Source organism: Chiroxiphia lanceolata, chromosome 11, assembly GCF_009829145.1.
Source record: "Chiroxiphia lanceolata isolate bChiLan1 chromosome 11, bChiLan1.pri, whole genome shotgun sequence".
In the NCBI taxonomy this organism is placed as follows: Eukaryota; Metazoa; Chordata; class Aves; order Passeriformes; family Pipridae; genus Chiroxiphia; species Chiroxiphia lanceolata.
The window spans coordinates 426780-452236 of record NC_045647.1 but is presented as its reverse complement, the minus strand read 5'-3'; the positions used below and the strand labels follow the sequence as shown (position 1 = coordinate 452236).

Genomic DNA, 25457 nt, shown 5'->3' with positions numbered 1-25457 from the left:
TAAAAATTAAATACTGTGACCTCGGAGAAGGCTGAAATCCAAAATTACAAATCTCATCCTCCTACAGTTTTACTGCCAAGAAAAATCCTCAGGGTCTCATTGAGCTCCCACCTGAAACCTCTCTAAAGCACCCACCAGGTATGCACGGTACAGGTACTAAGGCTGACATTTTTCCACTCCTACATGCATCAAAACAAGCTTTGGACAGTCCTGGTGTGTGAGACCTCTTCTACTCCCATGCTGGGGTGCCCTGGACCACCCCGAGAGCAAGCTGCAGTGCCCTCTGTACCCATCTGCAAGGTAATGTGTCCAGCCCCAGGGTTGGAAAGCCCCTTTCTCCCAGCAGGACCCTCTCCCACCAGCCTGGAACTGACCCTCTCTTTCACAGGCTGTCTTGGCTGGGGCAGGATCTCACCTGATTTGGCTCTTTTTGGGGTTGATGTCTGATATAACCGGGTTCTTCTCATACTTGAAAGTGATGTTGAGGCTGGCACAAGACTTGTTCTCAAACTGCACGCAGACTGGCACAGCCGTGGTGAGCTCGGCGGCGGGCATGGTGCAGGTGATGGTGCTGTCGGTGCGGCTGCGCGGGAAGAGGCAGGTGAGCTGTGGCACAGGCAGCGGCTGGAGCCCGGCACTGGGCAGCCCCTCGGCAGCCAGGCAGGTGGCAGCCACAGGGGAGAAGAAGCTTCCAGTTATATGCCAACTGCCTGTTACACTTGGCCTGCTAACGAGCACATCCCAGCACACATCATCCTGGCTGCCAGACCAGTTCCCCTACAGCCACAGGGAAAGGGCAGGCAGGGGAATGCTCTGCCAGCATGGAGTGGTGCCCCCCACCAAGACACCTGCCCTGCTTGACCACCTGGAGGCCAATACCATCCTTCCTAACGCTTTGTCTCTTGTCACTAGCCCAGCCCCAGCCCCAGCCCCCAGCCCTGCTCTCACCTGAGGTCAGTGCACTGCTTGGAGGAGTTGATGAGGACACGGAGCTCCGAGCCGACATCCAGCCTGCTGCCTCTGATGGTCACTCTGGTTCCTCCAGCCTTTGGGCCATTCGAGGGAGCTATGGACTGCACCAGGGGAAGCTAAAAACAAAAGGGAAATCTGTTTTCTAGCCTAGTAAATCCCCAGCTGGATACTCCACACCACACACGGGAATTGATTCAGAACATGTAAGTATCCAGCACTGTGAGGCTCAAACACCAGCACAGCAAAGCTTTCACTGGCAGGGTTTCAGAACTAGAGGAGAGGTACAAGCACTAAGGAGTGAGACAGTACAAAATCTCTGTGACTCTCTGTGATCTCTAAATTCTGGCTATAAATGAGACATGAGGCCGAACAGAAGCCCAGGATCCCATCAGCCCCTTCAGTTTTCCAGCAGGGGGGTCCAGAGTCAGCAACAGCTCAAGGTCCATCAAAGAAAGGAAATTTCTCATTCATTCCTTTTCCCACCACCTCTGCCCTTCCAGATCCATGTCCTCCTAAATGCAAGGAAAATGTTAAAGCCCCACCGGATGATGGCTTTGAGATTGGTGAAAACAGACACCTGGGTCTAGATAACTGAATACCAAACCCCTGCTTAAGGAAGCTTAAAATCTGCATCTCTTAAGGCAATGACAGGAACTAAAGGGGAAGTTACTTTGCCTCTCACCATTTGCAGCAGAAATTAGCGTGTATGTTATCTGTGTTTGCAGCCCCTGGAAATCTTCCTGAGATTCATGAGCTGGAGGCTTTGATAACTCACGTGGCACTGAGCCCTTGTGTCTGCTCACAGGCACCCCAGGAGAGGCTGCTGGCAATGTCCCTGCTCCATTTGAGCAGGACAGCCAGGGCAGAACAAATAATGATCTCAAGACCCTTCCGTAGGGCAGTGGTAACTCCCTCTCAGACACCCCCACAGAAGCTGAGCCTGGGAGCACGGCTGTGCCACCGACACCCTGCCAAGATCCTGCCAGACCCCGCTCAGGTAACCACAGGTGAGGAGACACCTCAGTGGCTCCTTGAGGACCCCGATATGTTCAGTTGTAGATCCCATTTCCCAGCCAGCTAGGGAAGGTGGGTGGAGCTGCAGGCTCACTCTAAAGGGTGCAGGAATCACCAAAGAAACACTCAGGAGATGGCTACTCACCACATAGGAGTATCGCTCCCTGGATCTCCCTTCCCGGCTCACATTGACTGTTACCACATCCGAAAATGCCTCCTGAGCCTCTCCGGTCTGGCACACGATCCTGTGGATGGATGAGGTGGTTGGCAGCAGTGCCTGGCAGCAGGGATGGGGACAGGTAGGCACAGGCAGGGGACACGCAGGGGACAGGGCCCTCCTCCCCAGCTCCCCCAGCTCACATCTCAGAGACGACGTATCTGTCGGGCAGAGGGGTGCAGTGCACGCTGCCCACCCGCACGGCGGCGAGGACGTCGCTGAAGCGCCGGCCCAAGTTCCTCCCACGGATGGTCAGCAGCGTGCCCCCCTCCAGCGGCCCACGCAGCGGCTCGATCTGCAGCACCAAGGGACAGGGCATGAAGTCAGAGGATCACAGAATCCTACAATGGTTTGGGTTGGAAGAGACCTCAAAGATCATCTAGCCCCATCTTCCCTGCCATGGGCAGGCACATCTTCCCCTAGACTAGGTTTGGGAAGAACCACCATGAGCTTCTGGCCTTCATCCCTGAGCCAGTCCCTGTGCCCACACCCCACTTGAGCCCCATGAAGCAGAGAGCATCACTCCTCACACTCCTGCTCCCCTAGCAGGCCTGCCACCACTCTCCCCTTGCTGTAGCTTGGCAAAGGAGAATCCACCACACTTATGTGCTCAGTTTGGCACTGGAGTTTGGTCAAGGATCACTCCAGCTGCAAACACATCTAGGGTGAAATATCCTTCCTTCCACACCCCTGCTTTTGAATCCATCTCCTACAGCACTGGTTTCACCTGGCAGCTGCTGTCTGCAGTGCTGTGAGGGGACAGGGTGCTGGCTGTAACAACATCTCAGCACTGCAGGGGGACAGGGTGTGACACTGTGCCAGCATTAAGAGGGCACCGCCGGACAGACCGACTGCACTGACTTCAGCAGGTGAAACAAACCCCTTTCAGCAAAAATGGCTTTTTTTCCCTTTGCACAGGCAGTGGCACACAGAGCCAGTGCTACACTCCTGGTGGCACCAGCTGGCCAAGGCTGGTGGGGACCCACCACCAGGCTCAGTGCCCCCTTCACTGGCTGAGCTGCCCCTCTCCAGAGGGCTCTGTGAGGGCTCATCTGCTCGCATGGCTCTGGAGGGTTTGGATTTACCAGCCACTATTTGCTAAGGAAATAGTGACAGAGTCAGTGACGCTCTGCAACCTGAACTGTGGTTTCCTTCCATTATTTTCTGGGGAGTGCTGATAACACTTGATGAGTGTGGGGAAGGACAGGCTCGGGGGAGCACCTCTCCCCCACGGTGACGAGAGGGAAGTGGCAGCAATGGGGATCCTGCAGCCCCTCTGTGCAGTGTTACAGCACCTGGATCACCACATGCCTCCCTAAGAGCAGAAATCTCATATCCTTGCCAGTTCTGATGTTTGTGTCTCCAGCTTCTCTTTTCTAGGGACCCCATTTTAAGATCTGGTCTATGTATTTTCTTTGCTAGTTGTCAGAGATCAATTTGTTGGCTCCCACCATACCTCTAAGCAGAGCCCCAGATCCAAAGGCCTCCAATAAACATTAATTTAACTACAATTTAAGTAAAATACATTTCAAAATGCATGATGCCCCAAGGTCCCTCTGCCACTCTTAAATCACAGCAGAACTGCAGTTTACATGTGCCTGGAGACAGGGCTCACAATCACATTTCAGTCATGCTCCATTAAATGCTTTCCTGATAAGGATCCTTCAACCAACCCTACATATCTTTCTTGCTTTTAGCAACTCTAGAAACTCTGGGGCATTTGAATTGTGCTGCTGTTATGTTTCCCACTAACACAATGAAGACTGAATCCTGTCACTAGCAAGATGTCCTTGGCACTAGGCGACTCAACAGCATAGAAAGTCAGTGAATAATTCAGTGCTGGTCTTGACCCTGTCCTGTGCCAGGGAAAATGCCTGGATCCTCTTCTGTCCCAGCTGGGACAGGGTGGCTGGTCCCACCCCTCAGCACCACACCCCCCCCCCACCCCACCCCACCCCACACTGTATTGCCTTTGGGTCTTACCTTCCTAATCTCAGGAGCTGGGCAGACGTCGGAGACCAAGGGGGGCTCGGTGTGCAGCCTGCAGCTGGAGCTGCTCTCGCTCCAGAGACAGCGGTGCCCCACGTCCTCCCTCCCCAGGCACTGGGAGCAGTCGGCACTGCCGGTCCCACAGTTGTACACCTCCACTGAGCCACCAGAGACAACAGAAAATGTGAGCTCCGGGCCTGCGGCTTTCACAACTTTGCTTAGCCTGAGGCAGTCAAACAGCCACCCCCGCTCCCACCACCCCCGGTTACATTAATCCCAGCAACATCCGAAATCCAGCGGACGAGCAGAGCACTTGGCTGCCATCCTGCAGATTTCCCAGAAGGCCTCGGTGCTTGTTCTCACTGCAACATAATTTAGCGCTTTCTTTCCTTTTATTCCCCTTGAAAAACAAACAACACCCAAACTCGAATCTTTTTGTCAATTCATGCTACACATTTCCAACTCTCAGCATGCACACGGGAAGCTCCTTGGCAAAGCTGGCTCCTTCTTGCCAGCAAAGCAATCACATTGCTTCCACACTGACAAAAATGGAGTGATTTGTACTCTGTACAGTGTTTACAGTTCCCTTCCCTCCCCCTGTGACCATGGGCCCCTTTCATTGACTTCTCCCTTCAGATCTGCTCAGCTCAGCTTCCACATCTTTTTCCTACACCGCCTTCACCTCTCCATTAGCTGGTGCCCCGGGTTACGTTTCCTCTCTAGCCTAAAGACTTCTGCCACTGGAGTGTGGGTATCCGCTGAGATAACAGCCAGAAATGCTCAGGAAGTGTGGCTTTCACACCCTTTTCCCCAGAGGAGACCTTGCAGGAGAACATAAAACACAGAAACAGTCACATTTGGCACTTCTGCTCACAGGAGCATCTCAAGGCACTTCATGAACAACTAACGAGTCCCTCAGCGTCCACACTCTGCCGTGCTGTGCTAACAGAGCTTCACCAGCACCAACATCCTGCCTGTGCCATGCTAACGTAACGTCACCAGTGCCGAGGGGCTCTCCTATTCTCCGCAAAAAAAGCTTAGTCCACCATGTCTGCAGTCCCCTCAGGGAGTTACACTGGGTGGTTTTCCACCCAATAGCAGAGCTTGTATTCCTTCAGTGGACTATCAAAACAATAAAAGCTAATAAATACTGAAATAATAAACACTAATATCAGCGATTTCATTAAAGACACTATAAAAGATGCCCACATTTATAACTGGCCTGGAAGATCTCTGGCCCTGATGCAAGGCAGCCTCTATTGTGACTCACATCAGCCTGAATAAGGCAAGGAGCCAGAGCAGCCTAAGGGTCCCACAGGAACTCCAAATATTCTGGTCAACTCAGACGGATGAAAACACGGCCTGTGTAAGTGAGCTCCTTCTTCGCGCAGGAGAAGGGGGAATTCCACCATGCTCTTTCTGCTGTGGTTCCTGCTCCCAGCACCACCCACATAGAGAACTGAGTCTCCTGCATATCCAAAACCCCAATCTCCCACTCCAGTCCTCAGGATTACTGCTGTATTATGGATACTGTCTTCTTTCTGCAGGGAAGCCACGTGTCATGCCCACCCATATTAGTATTTCCAGGTATTTTCACTTTGCAAGACAATCCTCCTTCATACACAGGGATTTACCACAGGGAAACCTTTTTATCCTGGTCAGTGGGTGTTGGTGCTCGTATCTCTCTCCCTGTCACAGCCATTCTCCAAAGGAAGCCTCCCTTCAGGCTCTCCTGCTCCTCTGCACCTCGGGTAAATCAGCCCCTTCTGCCACAACTGCTGACACTGTCGAGAGGTGAAAAAGCCTGGGAATCCTGCCTCCTGGGAATACTGCTTCCTGGGAATACTGCCTCCAAGCAGAGCCCACGGCAAGGGGCACTGCCAAGCCTCTGGCTACGTAGTGAGCCTGGCTGCTTGACCCATCCACTGGGCTCATCCTGCCTGGGCACCTCGTATGAGCACACTGAGTCTGGCCTGCCTCAGCCTGCTTGTGCAGCAAGGGCTTTTTTGCAAATCCGAGCATTCTTCCCAGAGAGCAGGCCAGGGATGGAATGTGTTTAGAGATTTTATTGTTTCTCAACACAGAAGGCAAAAAGAAGACTCAATTTTCACAGCATGTGGAACCTTGATGCCACACTTCTGTGAGAGCTAAGGAAGAGCCCCACCCCAACTCTTTTCTCCTCTGGGAGGAATTCCTCCCTGGCCCTGGGGGCACCCCACATCCCTGCTGTGACCAAGAGCTGCCTGCACTCACAGATGGGGCTTGACCTTCCCCGGCTGTAACCAGGATGTCGTAGGTGCCCGTCTGGGCTCTGGGCTCACATTCACAGGGAGCAACTCTGGGTAAGTATGCTTTTTGCACGTGCCTGAGAGAAGGAACTGAGCTGTGCCCGGCAGAGCCATGCTCTCTACCCTTTACCCATAAACTCTGCCTGGGTTTGAGAGTCATTCAAGCTGACCAGATGAGAGAAGCATAAACATATTTTCAACTCAGACCTGTCATCATCTCCGGACTGTCAATAAATCTGTCTGGTCTGTCCTTCAGCTGGAGGTTCACTGGGAAGTGATGGCTTTTTTCTGTTGTGTGGAGCTGCACACAAAAAACAAGCAAAAACTTAGGAAATTTAGTAAAATAGAAGGTCCCATACCCACACTACATGGATGAACCTTCCTTGTGAGGCTTCTCTGACCACTGCTTCCCCAGACACGAAGGTCTCATCTTTAGCAGAAGGAGCAGGATGGCTGTTTTGTTTTAATCATTTTGCTGAGGTCCCAGCGAAGGGCACCGGGACACAGCACACGCCACAGTGAGAGCAGAGCCCTGGCTTGCTGCTATTTTTAGCAGAAACGGACAGGAAAATGAACAGCCTGGCCTGTCTGCGCATTCTCAGTGCTGGGCTGCAATACAGGTGACGTGATGGGAAAGTGCTCCTCTCCAGCTTCCACTTGCAATATTCCCACTGGTGGAAGCCCAAACATTTGCTGTCTTTTGGAGGTGCAGTCTGCCCTCTGACAACCACACACAGTTCTCTAGTGAGCAGCACAGCATTTTCTGAGGCCAATTCCTCATTCAAAATAAAAGCTACAGAAATAGCAACCCTGAAAGGTGGCCAAATTTTTTGCCTGAACTGAACTCTTCCCATTTAGAAAGGTAAACAAGCAGCTCCTTCCCAAGCCCCAGGGGAGCAGAGGTCAAAGCCACTGCAGATCCCCACGGAGCTGGGAACGCAACACCCGTGATGCAGGAGTGCCCTGCCAGCATTGGTGCACACAGAGAGCCTCTTGCTGGAGGGGGTGAACCCACGAGGGAGGTAAGAAGGCAAGCGGTGTCCCTCTCCTGAGTTGGAGGTTGGCAGTGAGACCCTCCCTGCCCTTAGACCTGGCCCTCACCATGGGGGAAGCAGGGCTGGCAGCCTCACCCCCCGACTCACCAGCACATGTACACACTCCACAGCAGAGGAGTTCACCCACCGGGCCTCAAATGTCCTGTCTGTCCCAAAATGGCACTCCAGAGCTGTCTCCTGGGAGAGGGAAGACAAGGGCAGAACAGCTGCAGCAAATGTTTTGTGCAGTTTTCCACCTGTCAGCTGATAAGGCAGGCATTGCATCCCACCTTTGTTCTGCTGTCGGTACCTGAACTGTGTCCCAAGTCAAACAGGAGATCAGAACCCAACACAAAACGTGTGGACCAGGAGCTGTACCTGACCCAGGGCACACAGAGAGACCAGGAACTGTACCTGGCCCAGGGCACACAGAGAGACCAGGAGCTGTGCCTGGCTACTGGGGTTCCTCGTGGCTGGGGGTCTTTGGAGCTCATGCTGCAGTGCAGATCAAGAGCCACCATTGTCCCAAGCCACCTTGTAAACCAGCCCAAACCAGCCCGTGATTTGGGCTCAAAGTCACCTTCCTCCTCCTCCCAACAACTACACAGAGCAAATCTCTAATTCAAATGAAGACCCAGCCAGAAGCATGTTTCAAAGACAGATTTCTGTGCTGTTTTCCTGATAACACAAGAATGATATCCTGCCCCAAGTGACTGCTGTGCCCCCATCCTGCAGGAAAAAATCCTGTCTCCAAGAAGGTTGATGCTCCACCACTACTGAGGTCTAACTACCCTTTGAAACTGGTAGATCTGATAATAGACATGAAAGGAGGCACCAGACTCCAGGCAGGGAGCTGCTGGCTCAGCAAACACACGGGCAGAATCTCTCTCAGTGCATTGCCTGCACCCAGGCAGCTCTGGCTCTGCATCTGGGGGCTGCCCATACCCCTGGACTCGTGCCCCTGCCAGGGAGTGCCTATGTTGCAGAAAAGCCGCATGTCTCCAAAGCTCCCAGCTCCAGCAGCACTCGTGAGCTCCTGTGGAGATGGAAGGAGAAGGAATCCCAGCCGGCATTCCAGGACAGGGAGCAGAAGGAAGCCAGAGTGCCAGAGCCCCTCCAGCTGCCGAGGTGCTGTGGCCCCTTTCCTGCTGACTCCATTTCCTATGGGTTCCATGCAGTATTGCTTCCTCCTCAGCCACCTCCAGCATCCAGAGAGGAAAAAGGATTTCTGGCCCCATTTTGCTGATTGTGGAAGGCACATCCTCCTTCCCAGAGGCCGGAGCTGTGCAGGAAAAGACCACCCCATCTTGGTGGGAGGGTCCGCTCTGCCCCTGCACCAAGGGCAGGAAGTGTGGTGGGAGCAGTGTCTCCACAGCCCTCAGTACCCTGGCACCCCAGAACAGCTCTACCACTACTTCCAAAACTCTTCTCCCCTGCAGAACAAGAAGCTGCCTGGCTGCCCAGCGTGCTGGAATCATCTGCAGAGGCACAGCAAACCCAGCCCCATGGGCCCTGCTGAACTGACCCAAAATGACTCAGCGCAGCTTTCTACAAATGCTTACTCAAGCATTTTCCCAGTACCCAGCCTCTCTGCCCCAAATTCCTCTGGTTCCTTCTGGTGTGCAGTGTGTCTCAGAAGGCACCATTCAATATCCACTCCCCCTTTTCACCCTGCTACAATTTGCATGTCAGAAAATTTCAGAGAAAGGACTTTTTCATACCAAACAAGCTCTGCACTGACGACCCAAAGTTAAGTTAAACCATGCTTCTGTGTTGTACTCAACCTTGTGGCTCCGCCAGCGCAGGCTCCCAGTGCCCAGATCAGGGCTGTGTCCTTTACTCCTCAGTGTGGGCGCTGGGGCGGGGCTGGCACCTGGCGCTGGGAGAGCGTGACACTGGCACGCTCTGCAGTGCAGCAAACACCCACAAGGGAACCGGCAGTTTTATTTCTCCCAAACACCCGAACCTTCCCAGTCCCTCTAGGAACATTTTTACCTTAGAGAAAGTCGCATTGGCGAGTGAGATCGTGATGTCCCGAGATACTCCTGTGGGCATTGGCTCCAAAGGGGCAGGTACAATTCGAGGACAGTCAATTTTCTTCTGTTAGGTACAAAAACAAGGAAAAAAGAGGTTAGCCGGGTGCATGCTGAGCATCCTCAGTGACAAGACAAGAGGACACATCAGGGCCCTTGGTAAGACTCATTTCACTGGGAACCAGGTACTGCCAGGTGCACAGCGACTGCATATCCACGCCTCAGCTGCGGCTCCAGCAGTGACAGGGTTGGAGTGACACTGAAGGGAGCCACTGCCACCTCCAACAGCAGATCTGCCAGTGTGACCCTCTCTCGCCTGCTGGAAGCCACGTTCCATTCACTCCATCAGCACTCCTGCCAGCCCCCACGGAGAGTCGGTGTTCCAGGGCCTCCATCCTGCGCGGCGGCACCACAGGGCACAGGGATCTCACGTGTGTGTGGAGGGAGGGTACAATGAGCCACAGGGGATCCAGTGAGGGGCCTGCACTAGTATGGTAGCTGCAATTAAAGGCTTAAATAAAGCTGAAAAATTATTTTAAAAGGACATCTGTCCCTGTAGTTTTGTTCTCATTTTAAATTGATGTCTCAGACACTGGAGCTGACTCAGAATTCCAGCCCGTATGACAAGCCCGTCCTGTTCTCTCATGAGATGTAAATCACAGTGCAAAGCTACAGCAAAAATGAAGCCAGCTTCTCTGTGGCCCCAGGGTACATCCAGAGTAATGCCTGTGACAGTGGAGCCATTGGGGTAAAAGATAACAAAATACTTGGTCCATTATGCAGAATCATTTGCAGCAGGCAAGATTTCCTCTTGCTTGCATTAAAGGTTAGCCCATTGTGGCTCCGCTGATGCCAGCGCTGCTGCTGCTCCAAGGAGAGGCCAAGCCTGCACTCCCAGCACCAGGATGCCTGCCCAGACACATCCCTGGGGCCGGACACATCCCTGGGACCAGACACGCAGTGAGTGGGAAGTTTCTCTCCTGCCCTTCCCAGACCTACCTAGGGGTCAGGGAACTACCTGGAAGTGCCTGTTTGTCTGTGGAAAACATGCTTTACTTCTGTCAGGACACTCATCTAACCAAGTACAGTTGGTGCCATCTAAACAAGGAAATTAAATAACAGAGATGCACATGATAAGGGAAGCAAAACACCAAAACAAAGCACAGGGGAGAGATTTCAGTCCCAAGCTTCTTCCAGGGGAATCAAAAGAGTTAAAATAAAACCAGCAGGGCTTCAAGAAAATTCATGCAAAACCTCCTATGGCCTGGTGTGTCCTTGCATGTCACTGGAGCTGGCACAGCTTCCCAAGAGAAATACACTTTAGAGGACTGATTAACTTGTCGTCTTGCAGCTCCTTCTCCTGCTGTTCACCAGCAACCAGAAACAAAGCTTCCAGCTGACTATATCCTTCATGTCTGGATCAGGGCAAAGGCGCTGAATGTTTAAGATGCTGTGGATGGAACTGCTCTGATGCTGCTTTCCCAGCGGAGCTGCGCTCAGGTGCAGTCGCACCAGCAATGGTTTGTTTACTGAAAGCTCCGACTACAGGAAGAGGCACCGTGTTTCCCAGGCTACAGAGCACCTCATCCTGCAGCTGCTCACACAGATCAGCAGAGAGAAAACAGAAACATGCCCAACCAGGTGAGCATCCAGCCCAAATGTACCTCTGGAGTAGGAGATCTGAGACAATAAAGTCAGTCCTCTGCTGATCTAGGACTAACCCAGGGCAGTCCCCAGCCAGCCCCACAGCCCTGATGTCATCTGATGTCACTGCTGGAACTGACACCCCCAAGCCCCTGCCCCGAGCAGCAGTGCCAGTGCCTGGCAGCACATGCAGCATGAGAACCCATAGGCCCAGTAGCCTGGCACACGCCAGACCTGCAGCACAGCTCCCTGTGCTCTAGCACAGGGCAGACACCCCACAGGAGCAACTGTCGGGATGATTTTCAAGTGCCCAGCACCTGTCCAGACAGCCAAACACCAGGCACTGGAACCTGGAAAGCGGACAAAGCAGAACGTGCTTCCCCAAAACACCTGGGTACGCACAGGGAGGCACAGCTGATCCTGACACGCCACCCTGCACTGCTGGGAGCTGCCACCCAGCACAGACTTTTCCATTCCCATTTCCCAGAGATTTACACTAGACACGATCGTGTGGAGCTGCAATGTGGTGGCTCCAGCTCCATCCCCATCCCCATTACCTGCACTCACAGCCACCCACCTCCCCTACCACTGGAGGGGAGTGGATGCCACAGCCGGCCCAGGGGTCAGCCCGGGGCTGAAGGTGGGACATCTGACACGGGGCCCAACTCCTCCCAGTGACAAGCATGGGGAACACTGGAAGAGCTGAGCCAAGAGCAGAGCACCAGTGCTAAAGGGATATTCAATTTACGGTGTAAAAGCTTGGCTTGGATCTACAGCAGATTGATTGCTAAAAAGCCAATTTTATTTAAATTACCTTCAATTTAAATTTCAGAAGCGGGGACACACTGAGTCTCAGTTATTAAAGCTACAATTTGGAAAGGGGAGATTTTCTCCTATAGACAAGCACCACCAGTGGTGCTCCAGCACGTTATTAACATACAGCAACCACAAGTCAGAGCCTAGGGAATGGTGGAGTATGGTTGCATTTCTCATACTGAAACCCAGGCGGCCCAGGATGTGGAAAAGCAGCAGCATTGCTCCAGATATGAGAGGTGATGGAGAGCCAAGGGACAGAGCCCACTGAGGGCACCAGAACAGCTGAATACTTTAGCCAGGCTGCCAGCCTCCTCCCACACACACCTCAGCATGGCACAGCACGGTGTGACGCAGCTGCAGCTTTACCTGCCTGCACACACCCCTCTCCTGGACACCAGCTGAGAAGGGTGCCCCAACTCCAGCCGGGCACAACCTGTGGCCAGCAAGTGGCGACCGCTGCTGGAGGAGGCTGAGAGCCTGAGCAGCTGTTTAATGGGCCTCACCTTCATCTGCAGCGCGTTGTCACACTGCGAGTGGTTGGAGACACAGGTGTAGGTGGAGGGGCACCAGTGACACTTCCACCTGGCCGACAGGCAGCTGGTGCACCTGGAATGGCAAAGGTACGGTGAGAAAAGAAGAGTTTAAGCTGCTCAGAGGAGCCACACCTAGACCCTACAACCCATCTGTAACAGCCCTGCTGTTACACTCCTGAGAGGTGGATGAATTTTGGAGAGTGGCACCAGAGTCCCCCTCCAGCCCATCCTGCTGATGGGGGTATGTGGCTGCTCCCACCCAGGGCTGGAAGGAGCAAGAGAGAATGTCCCTCCCTTCCCCAGCACCCCACAGATGCTTCCAAGGATTTCTGGGGAGGTTGGTTCTGCTGCTGAAGGGTTAACAGACCAAGCTTTATATAAAAATATTATTCATGTTTAAAAGAAACCCAACATGTCCAGATGGCTTGAGACAGCGTGAGGACCCTCCTCTGTAAATCCCTGGTATTGCATCCCCCACGATCCTGCCAAATCCTGCCCAGGCCCCCAGCCACCCACTGGCAGGGGCTGTGCTCTCCCATTTACCCTCGTCCAGCTGTGTGCTGGCACCTCCCACCTCCAAACCACCCCACCTGCCTCCATCGCTCCGGTGCCACCCGTGCCCTGCCTGTGGGGGTCCCGCTGCCCGCACACCGGGGTCACTTACGCTCTCTTTGGGTGAATGTTTCCAGTCCTTTTGCAATCATAGATGGTGAAATTGGCCTGGATAATGTTTTTGCTGTTGACCCGGAGAGCAGTTTCAACAATCACGTGGTCTGAGAGAATCAAGCCAAAGAATATTGGGTTGCAAGAGCCCCTCGCTCACGCTCACGACAAGACAGTAGACAAGACAGACCCTTGGGAAAACAAGGGCTAAATCTGATTTGTTTTCCCTAGGGCTTCCTCCGAGCTGCATTTCAGAGCTTGGACCAGCCATTCTTTGTCCTCTGACTTTCAGCCCTTCCTTCCTAAATCAGTGCTTTACACTACCCTCACAGAAAAGAACATTGTGGCTTTCAGCACAAAATTTCAGCATGTTGTGCAAGTGTTAATTAGCAGAGTTAATAATTGTCTTCACGTACAGTTGGTGCTAAATTATATTTTAAAAAAATGTGGTAATTTAAACATGTTAGTTATCATGTTTTAAAACCCTGCTCACTTTCCCATGACAACAAACACTCAGAGGAGAGTGGAAATCCCTTTTTTGGCTGCTCAAGATGCCATACTACCTCCCCTCCCCCCAAAATTGCTGAATTTTTTTTTCTTTGCAATTTTGCCATATAAGCACCAAGGAGAAGAGACAATGCCTCTTTCAGAATACGGACAATAAATCAGCGCATCGGATTCCAGAAATTCATTTGGACATTGCCATAACCAACAATACAGAGCAGTTAATGATCTCCCATTCTTTGGATAGCTGGGGAGAAAAACAACGCAGCTTTACAAATGGGCCTAGGAAAAGTGGGATTTTCAAAAGGACTGTCTAATTCTCTCTCTACTGAAGTCAGCCATCTTCAATAGCGCATTCACTCCAGGCTCGAAGGATGAAAATTTAATAAGCACTCAAGTCTGGAATGAAGCACTGAACTTCTCTGAAGGCGCTATGAGAGGGGCCGACTCCATTGCTAAGTGGCTGATCTCAGATGGGGTCAGCTCAGCCATCAGCTCGGCCTCCTTCAGCTGCATCCACAGGCGCTCGCCCCTCCGCAGGCAGCTCCACGGAGCCTTGGGACGGGCATCCCGTCCAAAACCAGGGGACACTGCAAAGCTCCATCTGGCTCAGGGACTAAGAGTTCCTGAGCTCTTTTAGGCACCCACTTGCTCTTTTTCCAGAGCTTCTCCTGAAAGGCAGCACGTGTTGCAGAGGGAAATTAAACAGAGCAATCGAAAATATCAATATAAGGAGCAACATTATTTGCCCAAGGTTGAAACATTTTTGGCTTAGTATTTACTAAATCTAAAGCAAAAACTCAAATCACATAAAAGTAAGTCCATTAACTGGCATTTAAATTCTGATGTTTAAAACAAAAATTGATAGATTTGAAATACTGTCACTTTGTGGAAAGATGGTGGAACTCCTACGCTTCAGAGTCATATGCCCTGTAAAAGAGAAGCAGCTTTGGGCTTTTCTTCCCTGTATGCATTATCTGCATATACAAATGGAAAAAGAAATGAAGTCTATTAAAAATTATGTCCACAAAAGTGGTTAGAAGGAACCCAGCTTGCTTGCCTCTGCATACCTTGGTCATCAGGAAATGCTGGATATTTCTCACGTGGAAGCAAACTGCAATAAATAAATTGGTTTACATAATCTCCAGCAACTCTGGCTACCGTGTGGATGTTGCTTCCGTAGTCACATGAAATATTTGTTCCATTCAGGTTCGGGATAGTTCCATTTATTTGTATTATCAGGGCCTATATTAGACAAAAAAATCAGTTATTATGTCAGAAAATTACAGTTAGAATTTTTCAACATTTTAGAAGCTTTTCAGAGGTAGACGACTCCAAAACAAACCCACAGACAGGGTCTGTCTTTAAACAAAAAATATTTTGATGAAAACATTAAAAATACAATTAAAATAGTTAAAAATAGCAACAATACAAAACCAGAAAATGAGTTGACTCAGCCATCTGCAGCTGATCATCTGTGTTTGAAATTCTGCTACCCTCCCTTGTGTGTTTGGTGCAGCAGCTCTAGGTTCTGTTTGCCTACAAGCATCCAGCCAGCTCCAGGGTGCAGGAGGTCACCCCCAGCCCTCTGAGAGCCTTGGCCTGACACAGTAGCTCAGCAGAGCATCCCCCCGACCCACGTGTGAGCCCTGCGGAGCCGTGCCCTCTGCTGGAAGAGCATGGAGAGTTACCTGCCCCGAGAGCAGGTAATGGCTCTACGGACACGGCAGGTGATTGATTCATTATTGGCATCAAACGCACCGGGTTCTCTTTGTCAATATTGATCTCGGGCTCCAGGATGGTCATGGAGGGGCACTGCTGCACTCCTTCACTCGCACTCGCCCAGAAGTTGGCTCCTGTGGAGTTGGTGCACTCATGCTGCAAAGAACACCTGCAACGGACAGGGGAACAGCTCATGGTTGATGAGTTTTAAAATAGGTGATAAAATTGTTGAGTTCCTTGTGAGAGAAGATTCTGAGAAAATCCTGTGTCTGCATCTTTTTCCTCCATTCATGCAGCTAAGCCTCAGTGTTTTCTGCTGTATTTAAAGTGTCTGGTTGCCACGATAAGAGCACACACTCCCACAGCACCAGTGGAGCACCAGGACTGAGGGAGGCAGGAGAAGGCCAGGCTTAATCCAAACTGAGGAAGAGGAGGTGACATTCTGTCCAACATCTTCAGTTTGCAAACGTGGAATCTAATTTTGAATATTCCTTTCTGAGTGTGATTGTCTTCTACTCATAGATGAGAACTGCAAGGGCAAAAGCTGGTCTTTCACAGGGTGTGGGCTCTCGCAGGCCCATGGTTGGATGCTGGCAAGACATTCTCTGCACTGGCAGCTGCCTGCAGCGTGACAATGCAGCTACAGTGAAGTCCTGGCTCTGAAGAGCATCCCAACCCTTTGGGCCAGATGTAATTGTTTTTAACAGCACGTATTTCATAAGGAATGGACAAAGACTTATGGCAGTGTGACTGCAAGGAAACACAAAAGACACCAGAAATTCTTGCCCGGGCTTGAGGGCCAAAGGACATGCCGAAGCGCACCAGGACACGCCCGGTCCTACCTGGTCTCCATCGTGCACCACCCGCAGTAGGCGTCAGCGGCGGCCAGGCAGTCTGTGCACGTCGAGTACTGGCTGCAGGCAGCCACCTTCACCCGCGTCATCTGCACGACAACAGCACGACTGCTTCCAAATGTTTCACAGCACCACAGGAACACCCGCCCAACTGGGACGTGCCAGTACGGCCACGCACGGCTGGGGACGAGACAGCAGTGCCTTGGGCTGCGACACCCCTCAGCCTGGAGCACGTTCACTGACAGCAGCGGCAGCAGACCCTGGCACCACTTGGAGGTGGGTGCTGTGCCACGGCCACCCACTGAGGGACCAGCCCGGGCAGCCACCTGCTGCCCACTGGGGACCTCCAGAGCCTGTCCCAGGGCAGGGAGGACACCTAAGGGTTCGGGTGCCCCACGGTGTGTGCAACTGGCTGGGCTGAGTTGTGCTGAGTTGGGCTAAGCTGGGCTGAGCTGGGCTAGGCTGGGCTGAGTCGGGCTGAGCGGAGCTGATCTGGGCTGGGCTGGGCTGAGCTGAGCTGAGCTGAGCTGGGCTGAGCTGGGCTGAGATGAGCTGAGTTGGGCTGAGCTGGGCTGCCCCTTTCCAGCCAGCACCATGGCAGGAGCCATGTGATGGCCAGGCTACGGAGAGTGACACTGCACCTTTCAGAGGTGTCAGATGGAGGTGGCTTCACAGCTTGTTCCTCCCTGTGAAAAGCTCTCATCCAGACCTGCACAAAGCTCCTTTCCAGGTAGAGCCCAGCACTCCCTGGCTATTTATGCAACAATCAGAAAGCAGCACCACTCTAGAAACCTTGATTTGTAAAGAAATCAAAGTACCTCTGGGAACTCGCTTGGCAGGAGCAGTTGGTTTGGTACAGCAGAGACTGAAAATGTGAGGTGTCAAGAGCTCTGAGGTCCCACCAGGTAAGCGCACCGTGGACCCTTGAGCTCCTTGGCCAGACCCCTACTTCACCCACAGCACCTTGCTGCTCCCTGGCCCTGTGGGGCTCAGCAACCCCATCCCAACCCTGTCAAGTCCTGTGGAGCTTTCCCGGATGCTAATTCCACCCAAAAAATTAACTCGTTTGATTTATTGGAAAAGAAGCAGTCAGAGGAGGTACCACAAGCACCACACTGGGTGTTTGATCAGCCTGAGCAGGGAGCACAGCCCAGCTTGGGGCGTCCTGGGAGGGGTCTCTGAAATGATAATGACCACTCTGCACTCTGCACTCTGAATTAGGGCTTGGAAAATATGTATACAACATGTAACATTTGTGGCTATGCATCTGTTTTGACAGATTAAAATGTAATTTAGGACAAACCACCAGCGCCTAGAGCGCTCAGCTCTCATCTTCCTACTCTGTTCACTTGATGGACATGAGGTCGTTTGTCTGTACCTGCTGCGGCTTCTCCAGGTCTCTGTGGAGCACTCCTGCAGAGGGCTGAGCAGAAACCACTCCAGGGAACACTTCTGACAGACAGACTTTTTGTCTGCAGGATCTCCTGAAAACCTCCCTAAAGACCACATGCTCTCATCTTGGGGTTTCTGTACAGGAACAACATCTGCTTATTTCTGCACTCCTGTCAGTGCAATCGCTTTCAGTATCTTTCACTCTCCCGTCTACCTGGCCACCACAAACACCTCACAAGCCAGGCTGCATGGTCTGACCACCCCATACAGGAGAATGGACAGGCACAGGTACCTCCCCAGAAACCCCTCTGACATCCCAGCCAAAGCTCTGAACTTCTTGTCTCTGCCCATTTATATTAAAGCAAATCTTACTGTCCCGCCCTGCTCCCAGCTCGGGACTAAATCAAACACGTGATGTGCTCAAAGCACTGTTTTGTTGAGGACTGAAAATCTCACCTGGTAGGAGGTCATCAGGTAGAGATAGGTGGGATCAGAAGGGTCAAACTGCATGATGGGGTGGACAGGCTCTCCATAAGCCACTGAAATGGATCTCCTGCTAATAACCTTCATGGTAGTGTCCAGGTTAATCTGTAGAGAGAAGAAGCCACTAAGACACTCATTGAGACCATTTTTCGAACACTGGGGAGAAGATTATTTCTCCTTGGTATAAACAAGAATCAAAGTGGTATCCAGCGGTGCCCCACATTGTCAAGCACTGTAAATATCTGCACACTTTGCAGGCTGCACACACAGAGCTTTCCTGGAAAGCCAGCTCTGTGCCACTGGGCAGGTACACCCTGGCCCAGAAAGCCCCAGCCCTACTCAGTGACGCAGGAACTTCACTGCCTGTAGACCCTCTGTTTGAGTGGCTGCCTGGAAAGCTCCTGGACTGAGGTTCTGCCCCTGCATGGCTGCATCCAGCACCCACAGCAGCATTCCTCAGCTGTGTCCAGCAGCCACAGCAGTGTCCCTTGAGTTACCCTAATGCAAGTGGCACCAGCCTTCAGGCCTCATCACATACATATGCACATTTCTGTAGAGAGAACAGTGAGTTTTGAAAGCCTAATGAAAACCAGCAAAAATCAGCAACAGGGCTGTACAGCATGGCATCCCCTGCTCCCTGCATATTTGAAAAATAAGTGTTGTCACACCCAGCCAAAAGAAGCTTCTATCCCTGCTGACTCCAGAAGACCACGGCAGCTGCCACGAGAGTACTGAGTCCTACCTCGCCTCATGAATCGCCAGCTGAAGTGCTGGCAGTGATGAAGAAGGCTGCACAGCATCAGCCTGCCTTTCAGATCTCTGAATGTCTTGGCATTTGACTTGAAAACTCAGTAAATTAAATGTGGCATTGCTGAGAGGAAATAACAATGGGGCTACACAATTTCTCGTGACAGTCACTTTTCAGCTTAAAACAGAAAGGGAGTGAGGAAAATTCCTGCCTCCCTACTAGCAAGGGAAGGCAATAATCATAAGGATCAAGTATGCCTCTCCTCTCTAAAGTCTGGATTAATTAATTAATATAGGTTAATTAATTCGTACACTAGAGCAGCACTGACATGCCCCAGTAAGACAGCACAGGCTCAAAGCAGGGGCTTCTCTCTGCTAAGAACCATATGCAAGCACTGCAAGCTATGCAGAAAAAGCACGGAACTGCCATTGTGCCCATTTTAAAAGCTGGCTAGCCAGAGGCTAAATGATTTCCCTGGGATCAGCCAAGATGCCCACGAACCAAGCCCTGACATCCTCCACTGCAACCATCCTCTCACCCTTCCTGCTGAGATGTGCTCCACACGTGGCTGTTTCCAGATGCCTGCCCCTTGTCCCTCTGCCTCCTGGGCACATTCACCCTACACCCTCTCTATGCAGGCACTTTCCCTGGCTCCTGGGGGCTGCAGACCCTGCAGGAGAGCCCCCGCAGCAGCACGGAGGGGCAGTGACCACCAGTCCTCCTGGTGCAGCAGGCTGGGGCAGGCTGGAGGACATGAGCTACCCCGGTGCTGGTGGGAGCAGAGTGCATGAAGTCCTGGGTAACCCCACCACAGGAGTGTGTCTGTCTGTAGCCTTCCAGACCTGAACATGTGGGGACTCACCAGGACAGACCCTCTTGCCCACCGTTGCCCTCTAGGGTACTGCACCTTGGCACAGCTTGCTCTGGCTACGCTGCCCAAGCGCTGCTGTCCCTCTCATGACTCCTGAACGTGCACTGGCCCTCACCAAATGCCTGTCTGCAGCGCAGAATCAGATTAATTTCCCATACATGCCCCTGGCAGCCCTAATTGTTGCTGGCAGGAGCTGGGTGAACACTATTTCTGCCCCTCTGCTGTCTTTTCTCAGGCAGCAAATCTGAATGATAACTCACACAAAGTATCTTGTGTCCCGTGCCAAAGAGCAAGGAGCCCCGAAGGTAAAAGGGCTTCTGGTTATGCAGCTGTGTTGTAGAATTAGATTACAGCTATCTGAGCAAATTAACCCAGCAAAGGGTAGCCAGGAGCCTCTCCCTAATGGAGGCTCCACAGATAAGGCTGCTCTCTCCAAGATGATAATGGAGCAGAGCTGTTAATGCCGTGTGAACAGGCTGCACTGCGTGTGGTATGTGCCCTCCAGCCCACTGCGCCCAGCTTGGTGCCAGCCCCCTCCCACCCGCCCAAATTACCTGCCCCTTTGGGCAAAAATCAAAGCAGGGAGTTCCTTTGTGATTGTTCCCACACTTCTGCCAGGAGTATTTGGATGCAAGGAGAGAGACTGGATCAGTTTTCTTCCCTCCAAGCATTTTGATCCAATATCCCACATTATGCACCACTCACTCCAGGCTGAGACAAAACAGGTATCAGCTGTCTCTGCTCCAGGGCTTTTCTCCTTCTCCTCTATGGACTTTTGATGCTGGGAGTACACCAAACTGCTGTGGCTGCCTGGAATCAGAACTTTCTTTGGCAAACTCCAAGTGCTAAAGTTACTGAGAGGTTGGCCTTGCACTTCAGCTCTGGAGCTGGGGCATTGCATCGCCCTGCATCACCCCCAGCACACTGTTTAGAACAGACTCCACCAGGGGTTCACACCTGCTTTGGACTCAGCTGTGAGGAAGCATCTCTTGGTGATTCCCCTGTCTACATGGAGTCTTCAAAAGCCAGCAGCTCAGAGGGAGAATTTATTAGAAGAGCTGTTAATAATTAAATGCTGCACAATAGCACTCCCAGCACAGGGTTCATCAAGAACATCCTGCTCACATGGCAGCCCTGAGCAGTAATTAACAGCCAACAGCCACCAGGCAGTGTGTGTATCGCCGTCCAGGTTGCAGCAGTACCCAAAGACTTCTTCACTGCCTGATGGAAGCAGGTGCTCAGACCACGTCAACAACAGATGTTGTCCCCTGGGCAGACCAAAGGTTCTGGAAGGGGAGGCCCCGACACCCGCCCTGTCCCCCAGCCCTGCTGCCCCATGCTGGTGCTGCCAGGCCCTACTTGCCTTCAGGAGTCCTCCACTGGCGGTGCCCAGGAACACAACAGTGTAGTTGTTGACGCTGGCCACTGCCACCGCGGTCAGGCCACTGTAGGTGAAGATGGGGGTGGCTGTGACGGGGTTCACGATGGCCAGCGGGTGCTGGAGGTGTGCTGCTCCACAGTCCAGCTGCTCCGGCTGCAGCTGTGGAGAGACACAACTATCACTGGGCTGCACAAACGTCAGTGGGCTCCCCCACCACCCCCCTCGGGCACAGCGGGATCAGACTGCTGAGAGCCCTGCTCTGCCCTGCTAAAGCCCCTCACTGCTGAGTCAGAGAAAAGTAAAAAGCAAGTGGCCCTGGCAGATGAGCTGCCTGCAAGGGCTGGCATGTGGAGCACGAGATCAGTGTCGGTACTCCCATGTCGATTCACTGTCAGGTGCCAAGAGGCAAAGGCAGAGGACAGTGGTTAAGGACTTGCCAGTGAGCCGTGACTGTGAGCAGGCATTTGGCTTGTTTGGCCCAAAGCAAGACAACAGATTTGACCCTTCTATGCCAAATTAATTAGTGAAATTGCTGCATGGCAGTAGCATTTGCAAGCAGGACTGAATGCCTTATATTCCTCCTACCCTGCCGAGACACACCCAAGATTTATGACCCCTCTCACCCCAAATCCTCTGAGATTCTCATGTAATTTCTGCTCAGACAACTTGGATGGATTCAACAACAGCTGAACATCACAACAGTCTCACTGCCAACAATTCACCTGCAGCAGGTGCAGTTGGAGCTGTTCAAATGACAGGCACATTTCAAGGGCCATTACCACATCACCTATGGTGTCATCCCAGGTTTAGCCCAAGGAAGGCCGTGCCCGTGCTGTAACCCTCCCTGTGGCAGGCAGAGGTGGCAGGGCTGGCATTCTGGCAGCAGCAGGTATCCACAGGCCACCTGTGCCCAACTCAGGCCCCAACCATGGGAAGGACCGGTACAGAACTCCAGCAAGAGACACCTGGTGGGGTGCAACCCACACCCCAAGGATGAAGCACATTTATGCCTTTCTGAACCCAACCATAACATGGATAGCCTGGCCACAGAAACTGTCAGGAGTGTGAATTTAAGCAGAACAAATGCAGAGATTTGAGGCTGTATCTGTCAGGGAACTGGACCGTATGCCTCTACCAGGCATAAGGTGACCACCAGCCTATCCAGAACAGTCCCTCCCCACTGAGCTGCACCATGGCCTTGATGCTAATTCCCTTGTTATTGTTACTCTTTCATTGATGGAACCAGGCTAAAGCTTCAGCTCTCTCCCCTTTCCAGACAGTTCAGAAGATTAAGCAAATCTTTAGGCTTTGCAGCAAGAGCATGAGACCGGTCAGGATCTCCCCTTCTCTGCCTGCACCCCGCTTTGGGGTGCACCTCCTGCCTCATGCCCATCTGCCCCCCAGCCAGCACCATGTATCTTGGGTTGTTGCAATACATTCCAGGGCAGAAGTGGGAAAGAAACACGCTAAATCCCAAAATGTACACAAAGCAATGGTGCTGCGCCTGCAGGAGTGAGGGACGGTGTCCCCATACTGGAGGAAGGGAAGAAGCCTCCAGCAGAACCCCGCAGGACTGGTGACCTCTCTGCCATGGCCACAGCCCCCCCAGGGATCAGCTGGCATGGGGACCACAGGTCATGGCACTGCCCACTTCTCCTCTTTGCATGGGAGAGGACAGCAGCAAACCCCACTGGGAGCGGTGGGTGCCAGGTAGCCCTTGGGGTGTTGTAGCAGCCAGCCAGCAAACAGCACAGGCTACCTGGGCACCCGGAGCCGTAACACCCCACAGCATCCTCTGCACAACAGCACACACCTCTGACTGCAGGGATCGTGCTGCTGCAGACACATCCAGGGCTCACATCCCTGCTGCTGCACTGGCACAGCCATGCTGCAGCCAGTGACAGGCTGGGTCCTCTTCAAAAAACCACCCTGACCTTGGTCCCCTGCGCCCCAGCAGACACCAGACCCTGTGGCCACCACTGGCAGCATCAGACATGGAGTAACAAAGACTGAAGTGAAAAACTTCCTCTGTTCAGACAACTGCCAAGCAGGAGGCAGCACGTTCACAGCTGCACTCCATTCATAGGGGACCAAGACAAAAGGAACAAGTTTATGGATGCAATGCTAAATGCATTTTGCAGTTCTATCACATCTCATTCTATTAAAAAATAAAATCACAGCCCAAATTCTTAAGTGTGTATATTTGCCCCGTCACTGCGTGACACTTTTTTTATACCATATAGAGAACACAGCAAGCCATTCATGTTTCTGATTTAATGGTTCCTTCCCTTCACAACCAGATCTTTAGAAATGCACTTGGGTTTATTTATTTGTCTTGGGGATCATTAACTCTAGCCCCTCTTCATTGGTCTTTATCAATATTCACCATCTGAAGCTCACAAAGGTCCTTCCTACTGGGAAACTAAGGCACAGAGGCACCTCCGGCCAGCTGGGACCCCAAGGGACACTCAGCACCTCCTCTCCACAGAGGAGACAGGAGGCAGGAGCAGCATTGCTGCCTGCCAGTCTGCTGGACACAGCCCTTTCTTCTCGCAGGTGGCCAAACTCATGGGAAGTCCCTTATCTGCAGCGCCTGCCTGCCTACAAATCACACATTTCTGAGCTCGTATCAGCGCAAAGTGTTTTCCACAGTAAACAGGATGTAACTATTCTAACCCAGGCCAAGCTTTATTTTGGCTGCACACATCCTTCCTCTGAAACACCTTTCTTCAAATGACATCAGTTCTTCCAAGGGATGGATGGGCAGGAGGAGACATATGGTATTTCCCTCTGTCGTGTCCCAGGGAGGGATGACATGCTGTGCTGCTGCTGCCTGTACCCCACAGCACCAAGGGGACAGCTTAACTCCCACATGTTACAGGAAACAGGATACGGCCAAGTCACATCCTTCTGCAGGCACCAGGCAGTCACCACAGCTGGGGAATTGCACTGGATGTTTGGGATAGAAGGCTTTCTCCAGGCAGAATGGGTTAAATCCTGCTCCATCTTAAATCAAGCTGCCCTTCCCTGATGTGGGGAAAGCACAAATATTAAGTTTTCTTCCAAAACCAATCTCTTCCTATAATTTGCATTTTAAAACACCTTGTGGGCATTTACTTACTGCCTCTATTTTTCTGTGACATGCTCTGGGTCCTCAGTACCTCACAGAAATATGGTCTGAGTCTAGATCTGAAACCTTCTGCACCCAAAACGTTTGACTTTGCCACTCTGATGCTGATGATGAGCCTCCTCAGGCACAAGTCAGGGACAGCCACAGCCAACCCTGGCTGAGCAGCACCACTGTTACCCTGCACACTGTGAGGAGGGGTACACCCTGTTGTGCCCCTACATGCTGTGACAAGGGAGGGGTACACACTGCTGTGCCTCCACACTCTGTGAGGAGGGAGGAATACACACTGCTGTCACCCTGCACACTGAGATAGGTGGTATTGCTGCAAAAACTCACAAGTGATGCAAATTAATTCAAATCAAGGGGCCACAGCTAAGAGGATGGTTAGTCAGATTAACCCATGAGTGCAATTGCAGAAACAAAGTGGGACAGAGATAAAAGATCTCCAGCCACATCAGAGCTCAAGAGTTTAGTTGTCTTCATGGTGCGAGTTCATTTCTTTATCCCAGGCCTAAAAGAAGCAGAAAAGGTGATTTCCCAGAATTTCCATTACAGCTCCCCAGCCCCGGGCATGCAGGATGTCCCTTCGGGAAGGAAGTCTGCTGGAAACAGAAGGAGGAAGAGGAGTGGTGAGGCAGCACTCAGGAAAACCATGAAATGCGCTGATTTCTGCATCCTGTGTTTGTGACCTTAAAAATAGTTCTCAAGCAAAGCTGGAGCTAATTTGTGACTCAGAAGCTGCAGTGCAAGGAAAGCCCTGAGCCCCTGCCCTCCATGAGGCCGTGCTGGCTGTGCTGCAGCGGCTCCGGAGCTCTGCAGCAAGGGGAAGGGGAGCCCGGCCCCTTTCAGATGTCATATCAGAGGGGATTAAAGTGTTGGCTTCCAGCATGCCTGGAGTCCTGGGAAAATGACATAGTCGGCATCCGATAATCCGCTCCAAACTTGTTGATTTGTGGGACTTACCCATCATCTTCATAGGCTCAAAATTTGGCTGCTGCTCCCACACAACTGACATTTTCAGGCCATTAAAGGCTGTGATAAAAGGGCTCTAGTTTTATCTCTTGCCTTCCTTAACATAAACCATTAGGCTTTTATTAACATTTAGGTATGACTCAGGGAAATCTCTGACTGAAGAGAGAATATTCAGAATAATTCAGATACTGTCTGAA

The 25457-nt window shown here is 52.0% G+C and overlaps 1 protein-coding gene across 1 annotated transcript in view; it reads right to left on the bottom strand.

The window, feature by feature from the left end:
* PLXND1 (plexin D1) overlaps positions 1-25457 on the bottom strand; it is a 69474-nt gene that overhangs the window by 31023 nt on the left and 12994 nt on the right. Inside the window, exons 2-16 of the mRNA XM_032699111.1 lie at positions 21141-21317; positions 18132-18263; positions 16272-16372; positions 15469-15598; positions 14778-14952; positions 13205-13313; positions 12511-12613; positions 9510-9614; positions 7623-7712; positions 6688-6781; positions 4187-4350; positions 2347-2498; positions 2132-2231; positions 949-1088; positions 416-583 (exon numbers count right to left, since the gene is read on the bottom strand). Of these exons, the coding sequence (XP_032555002.1) occupies positions 416-583; positions 949-1088; positions 2132-2231; positions 2347-2498; positions 4187-4350; positions 6688-6781; positions 7623-7712; positions 9510-9614; positions 12511-12613; positions 13205-13313; positions 14778-14952; positions 15469-15598; positions 16272-16372; positions 18132-18263; positions 21141-21317 (1940 nt within the window). The remainder of the gene's footprint in view (positions 1-415; positions 584-948; positions 1089-2131; positions 2232-2346; positions 2499-4186; positions 4351-6687; positions 6782-7622; positions 7713-9509; positions 9615-12510; positions 12614-13204; positions 13314-14777; positions 14953-15468; positions 15599-16271; positions 16373-18131; positions 18264-21140; positions 21318-25457) is intronic.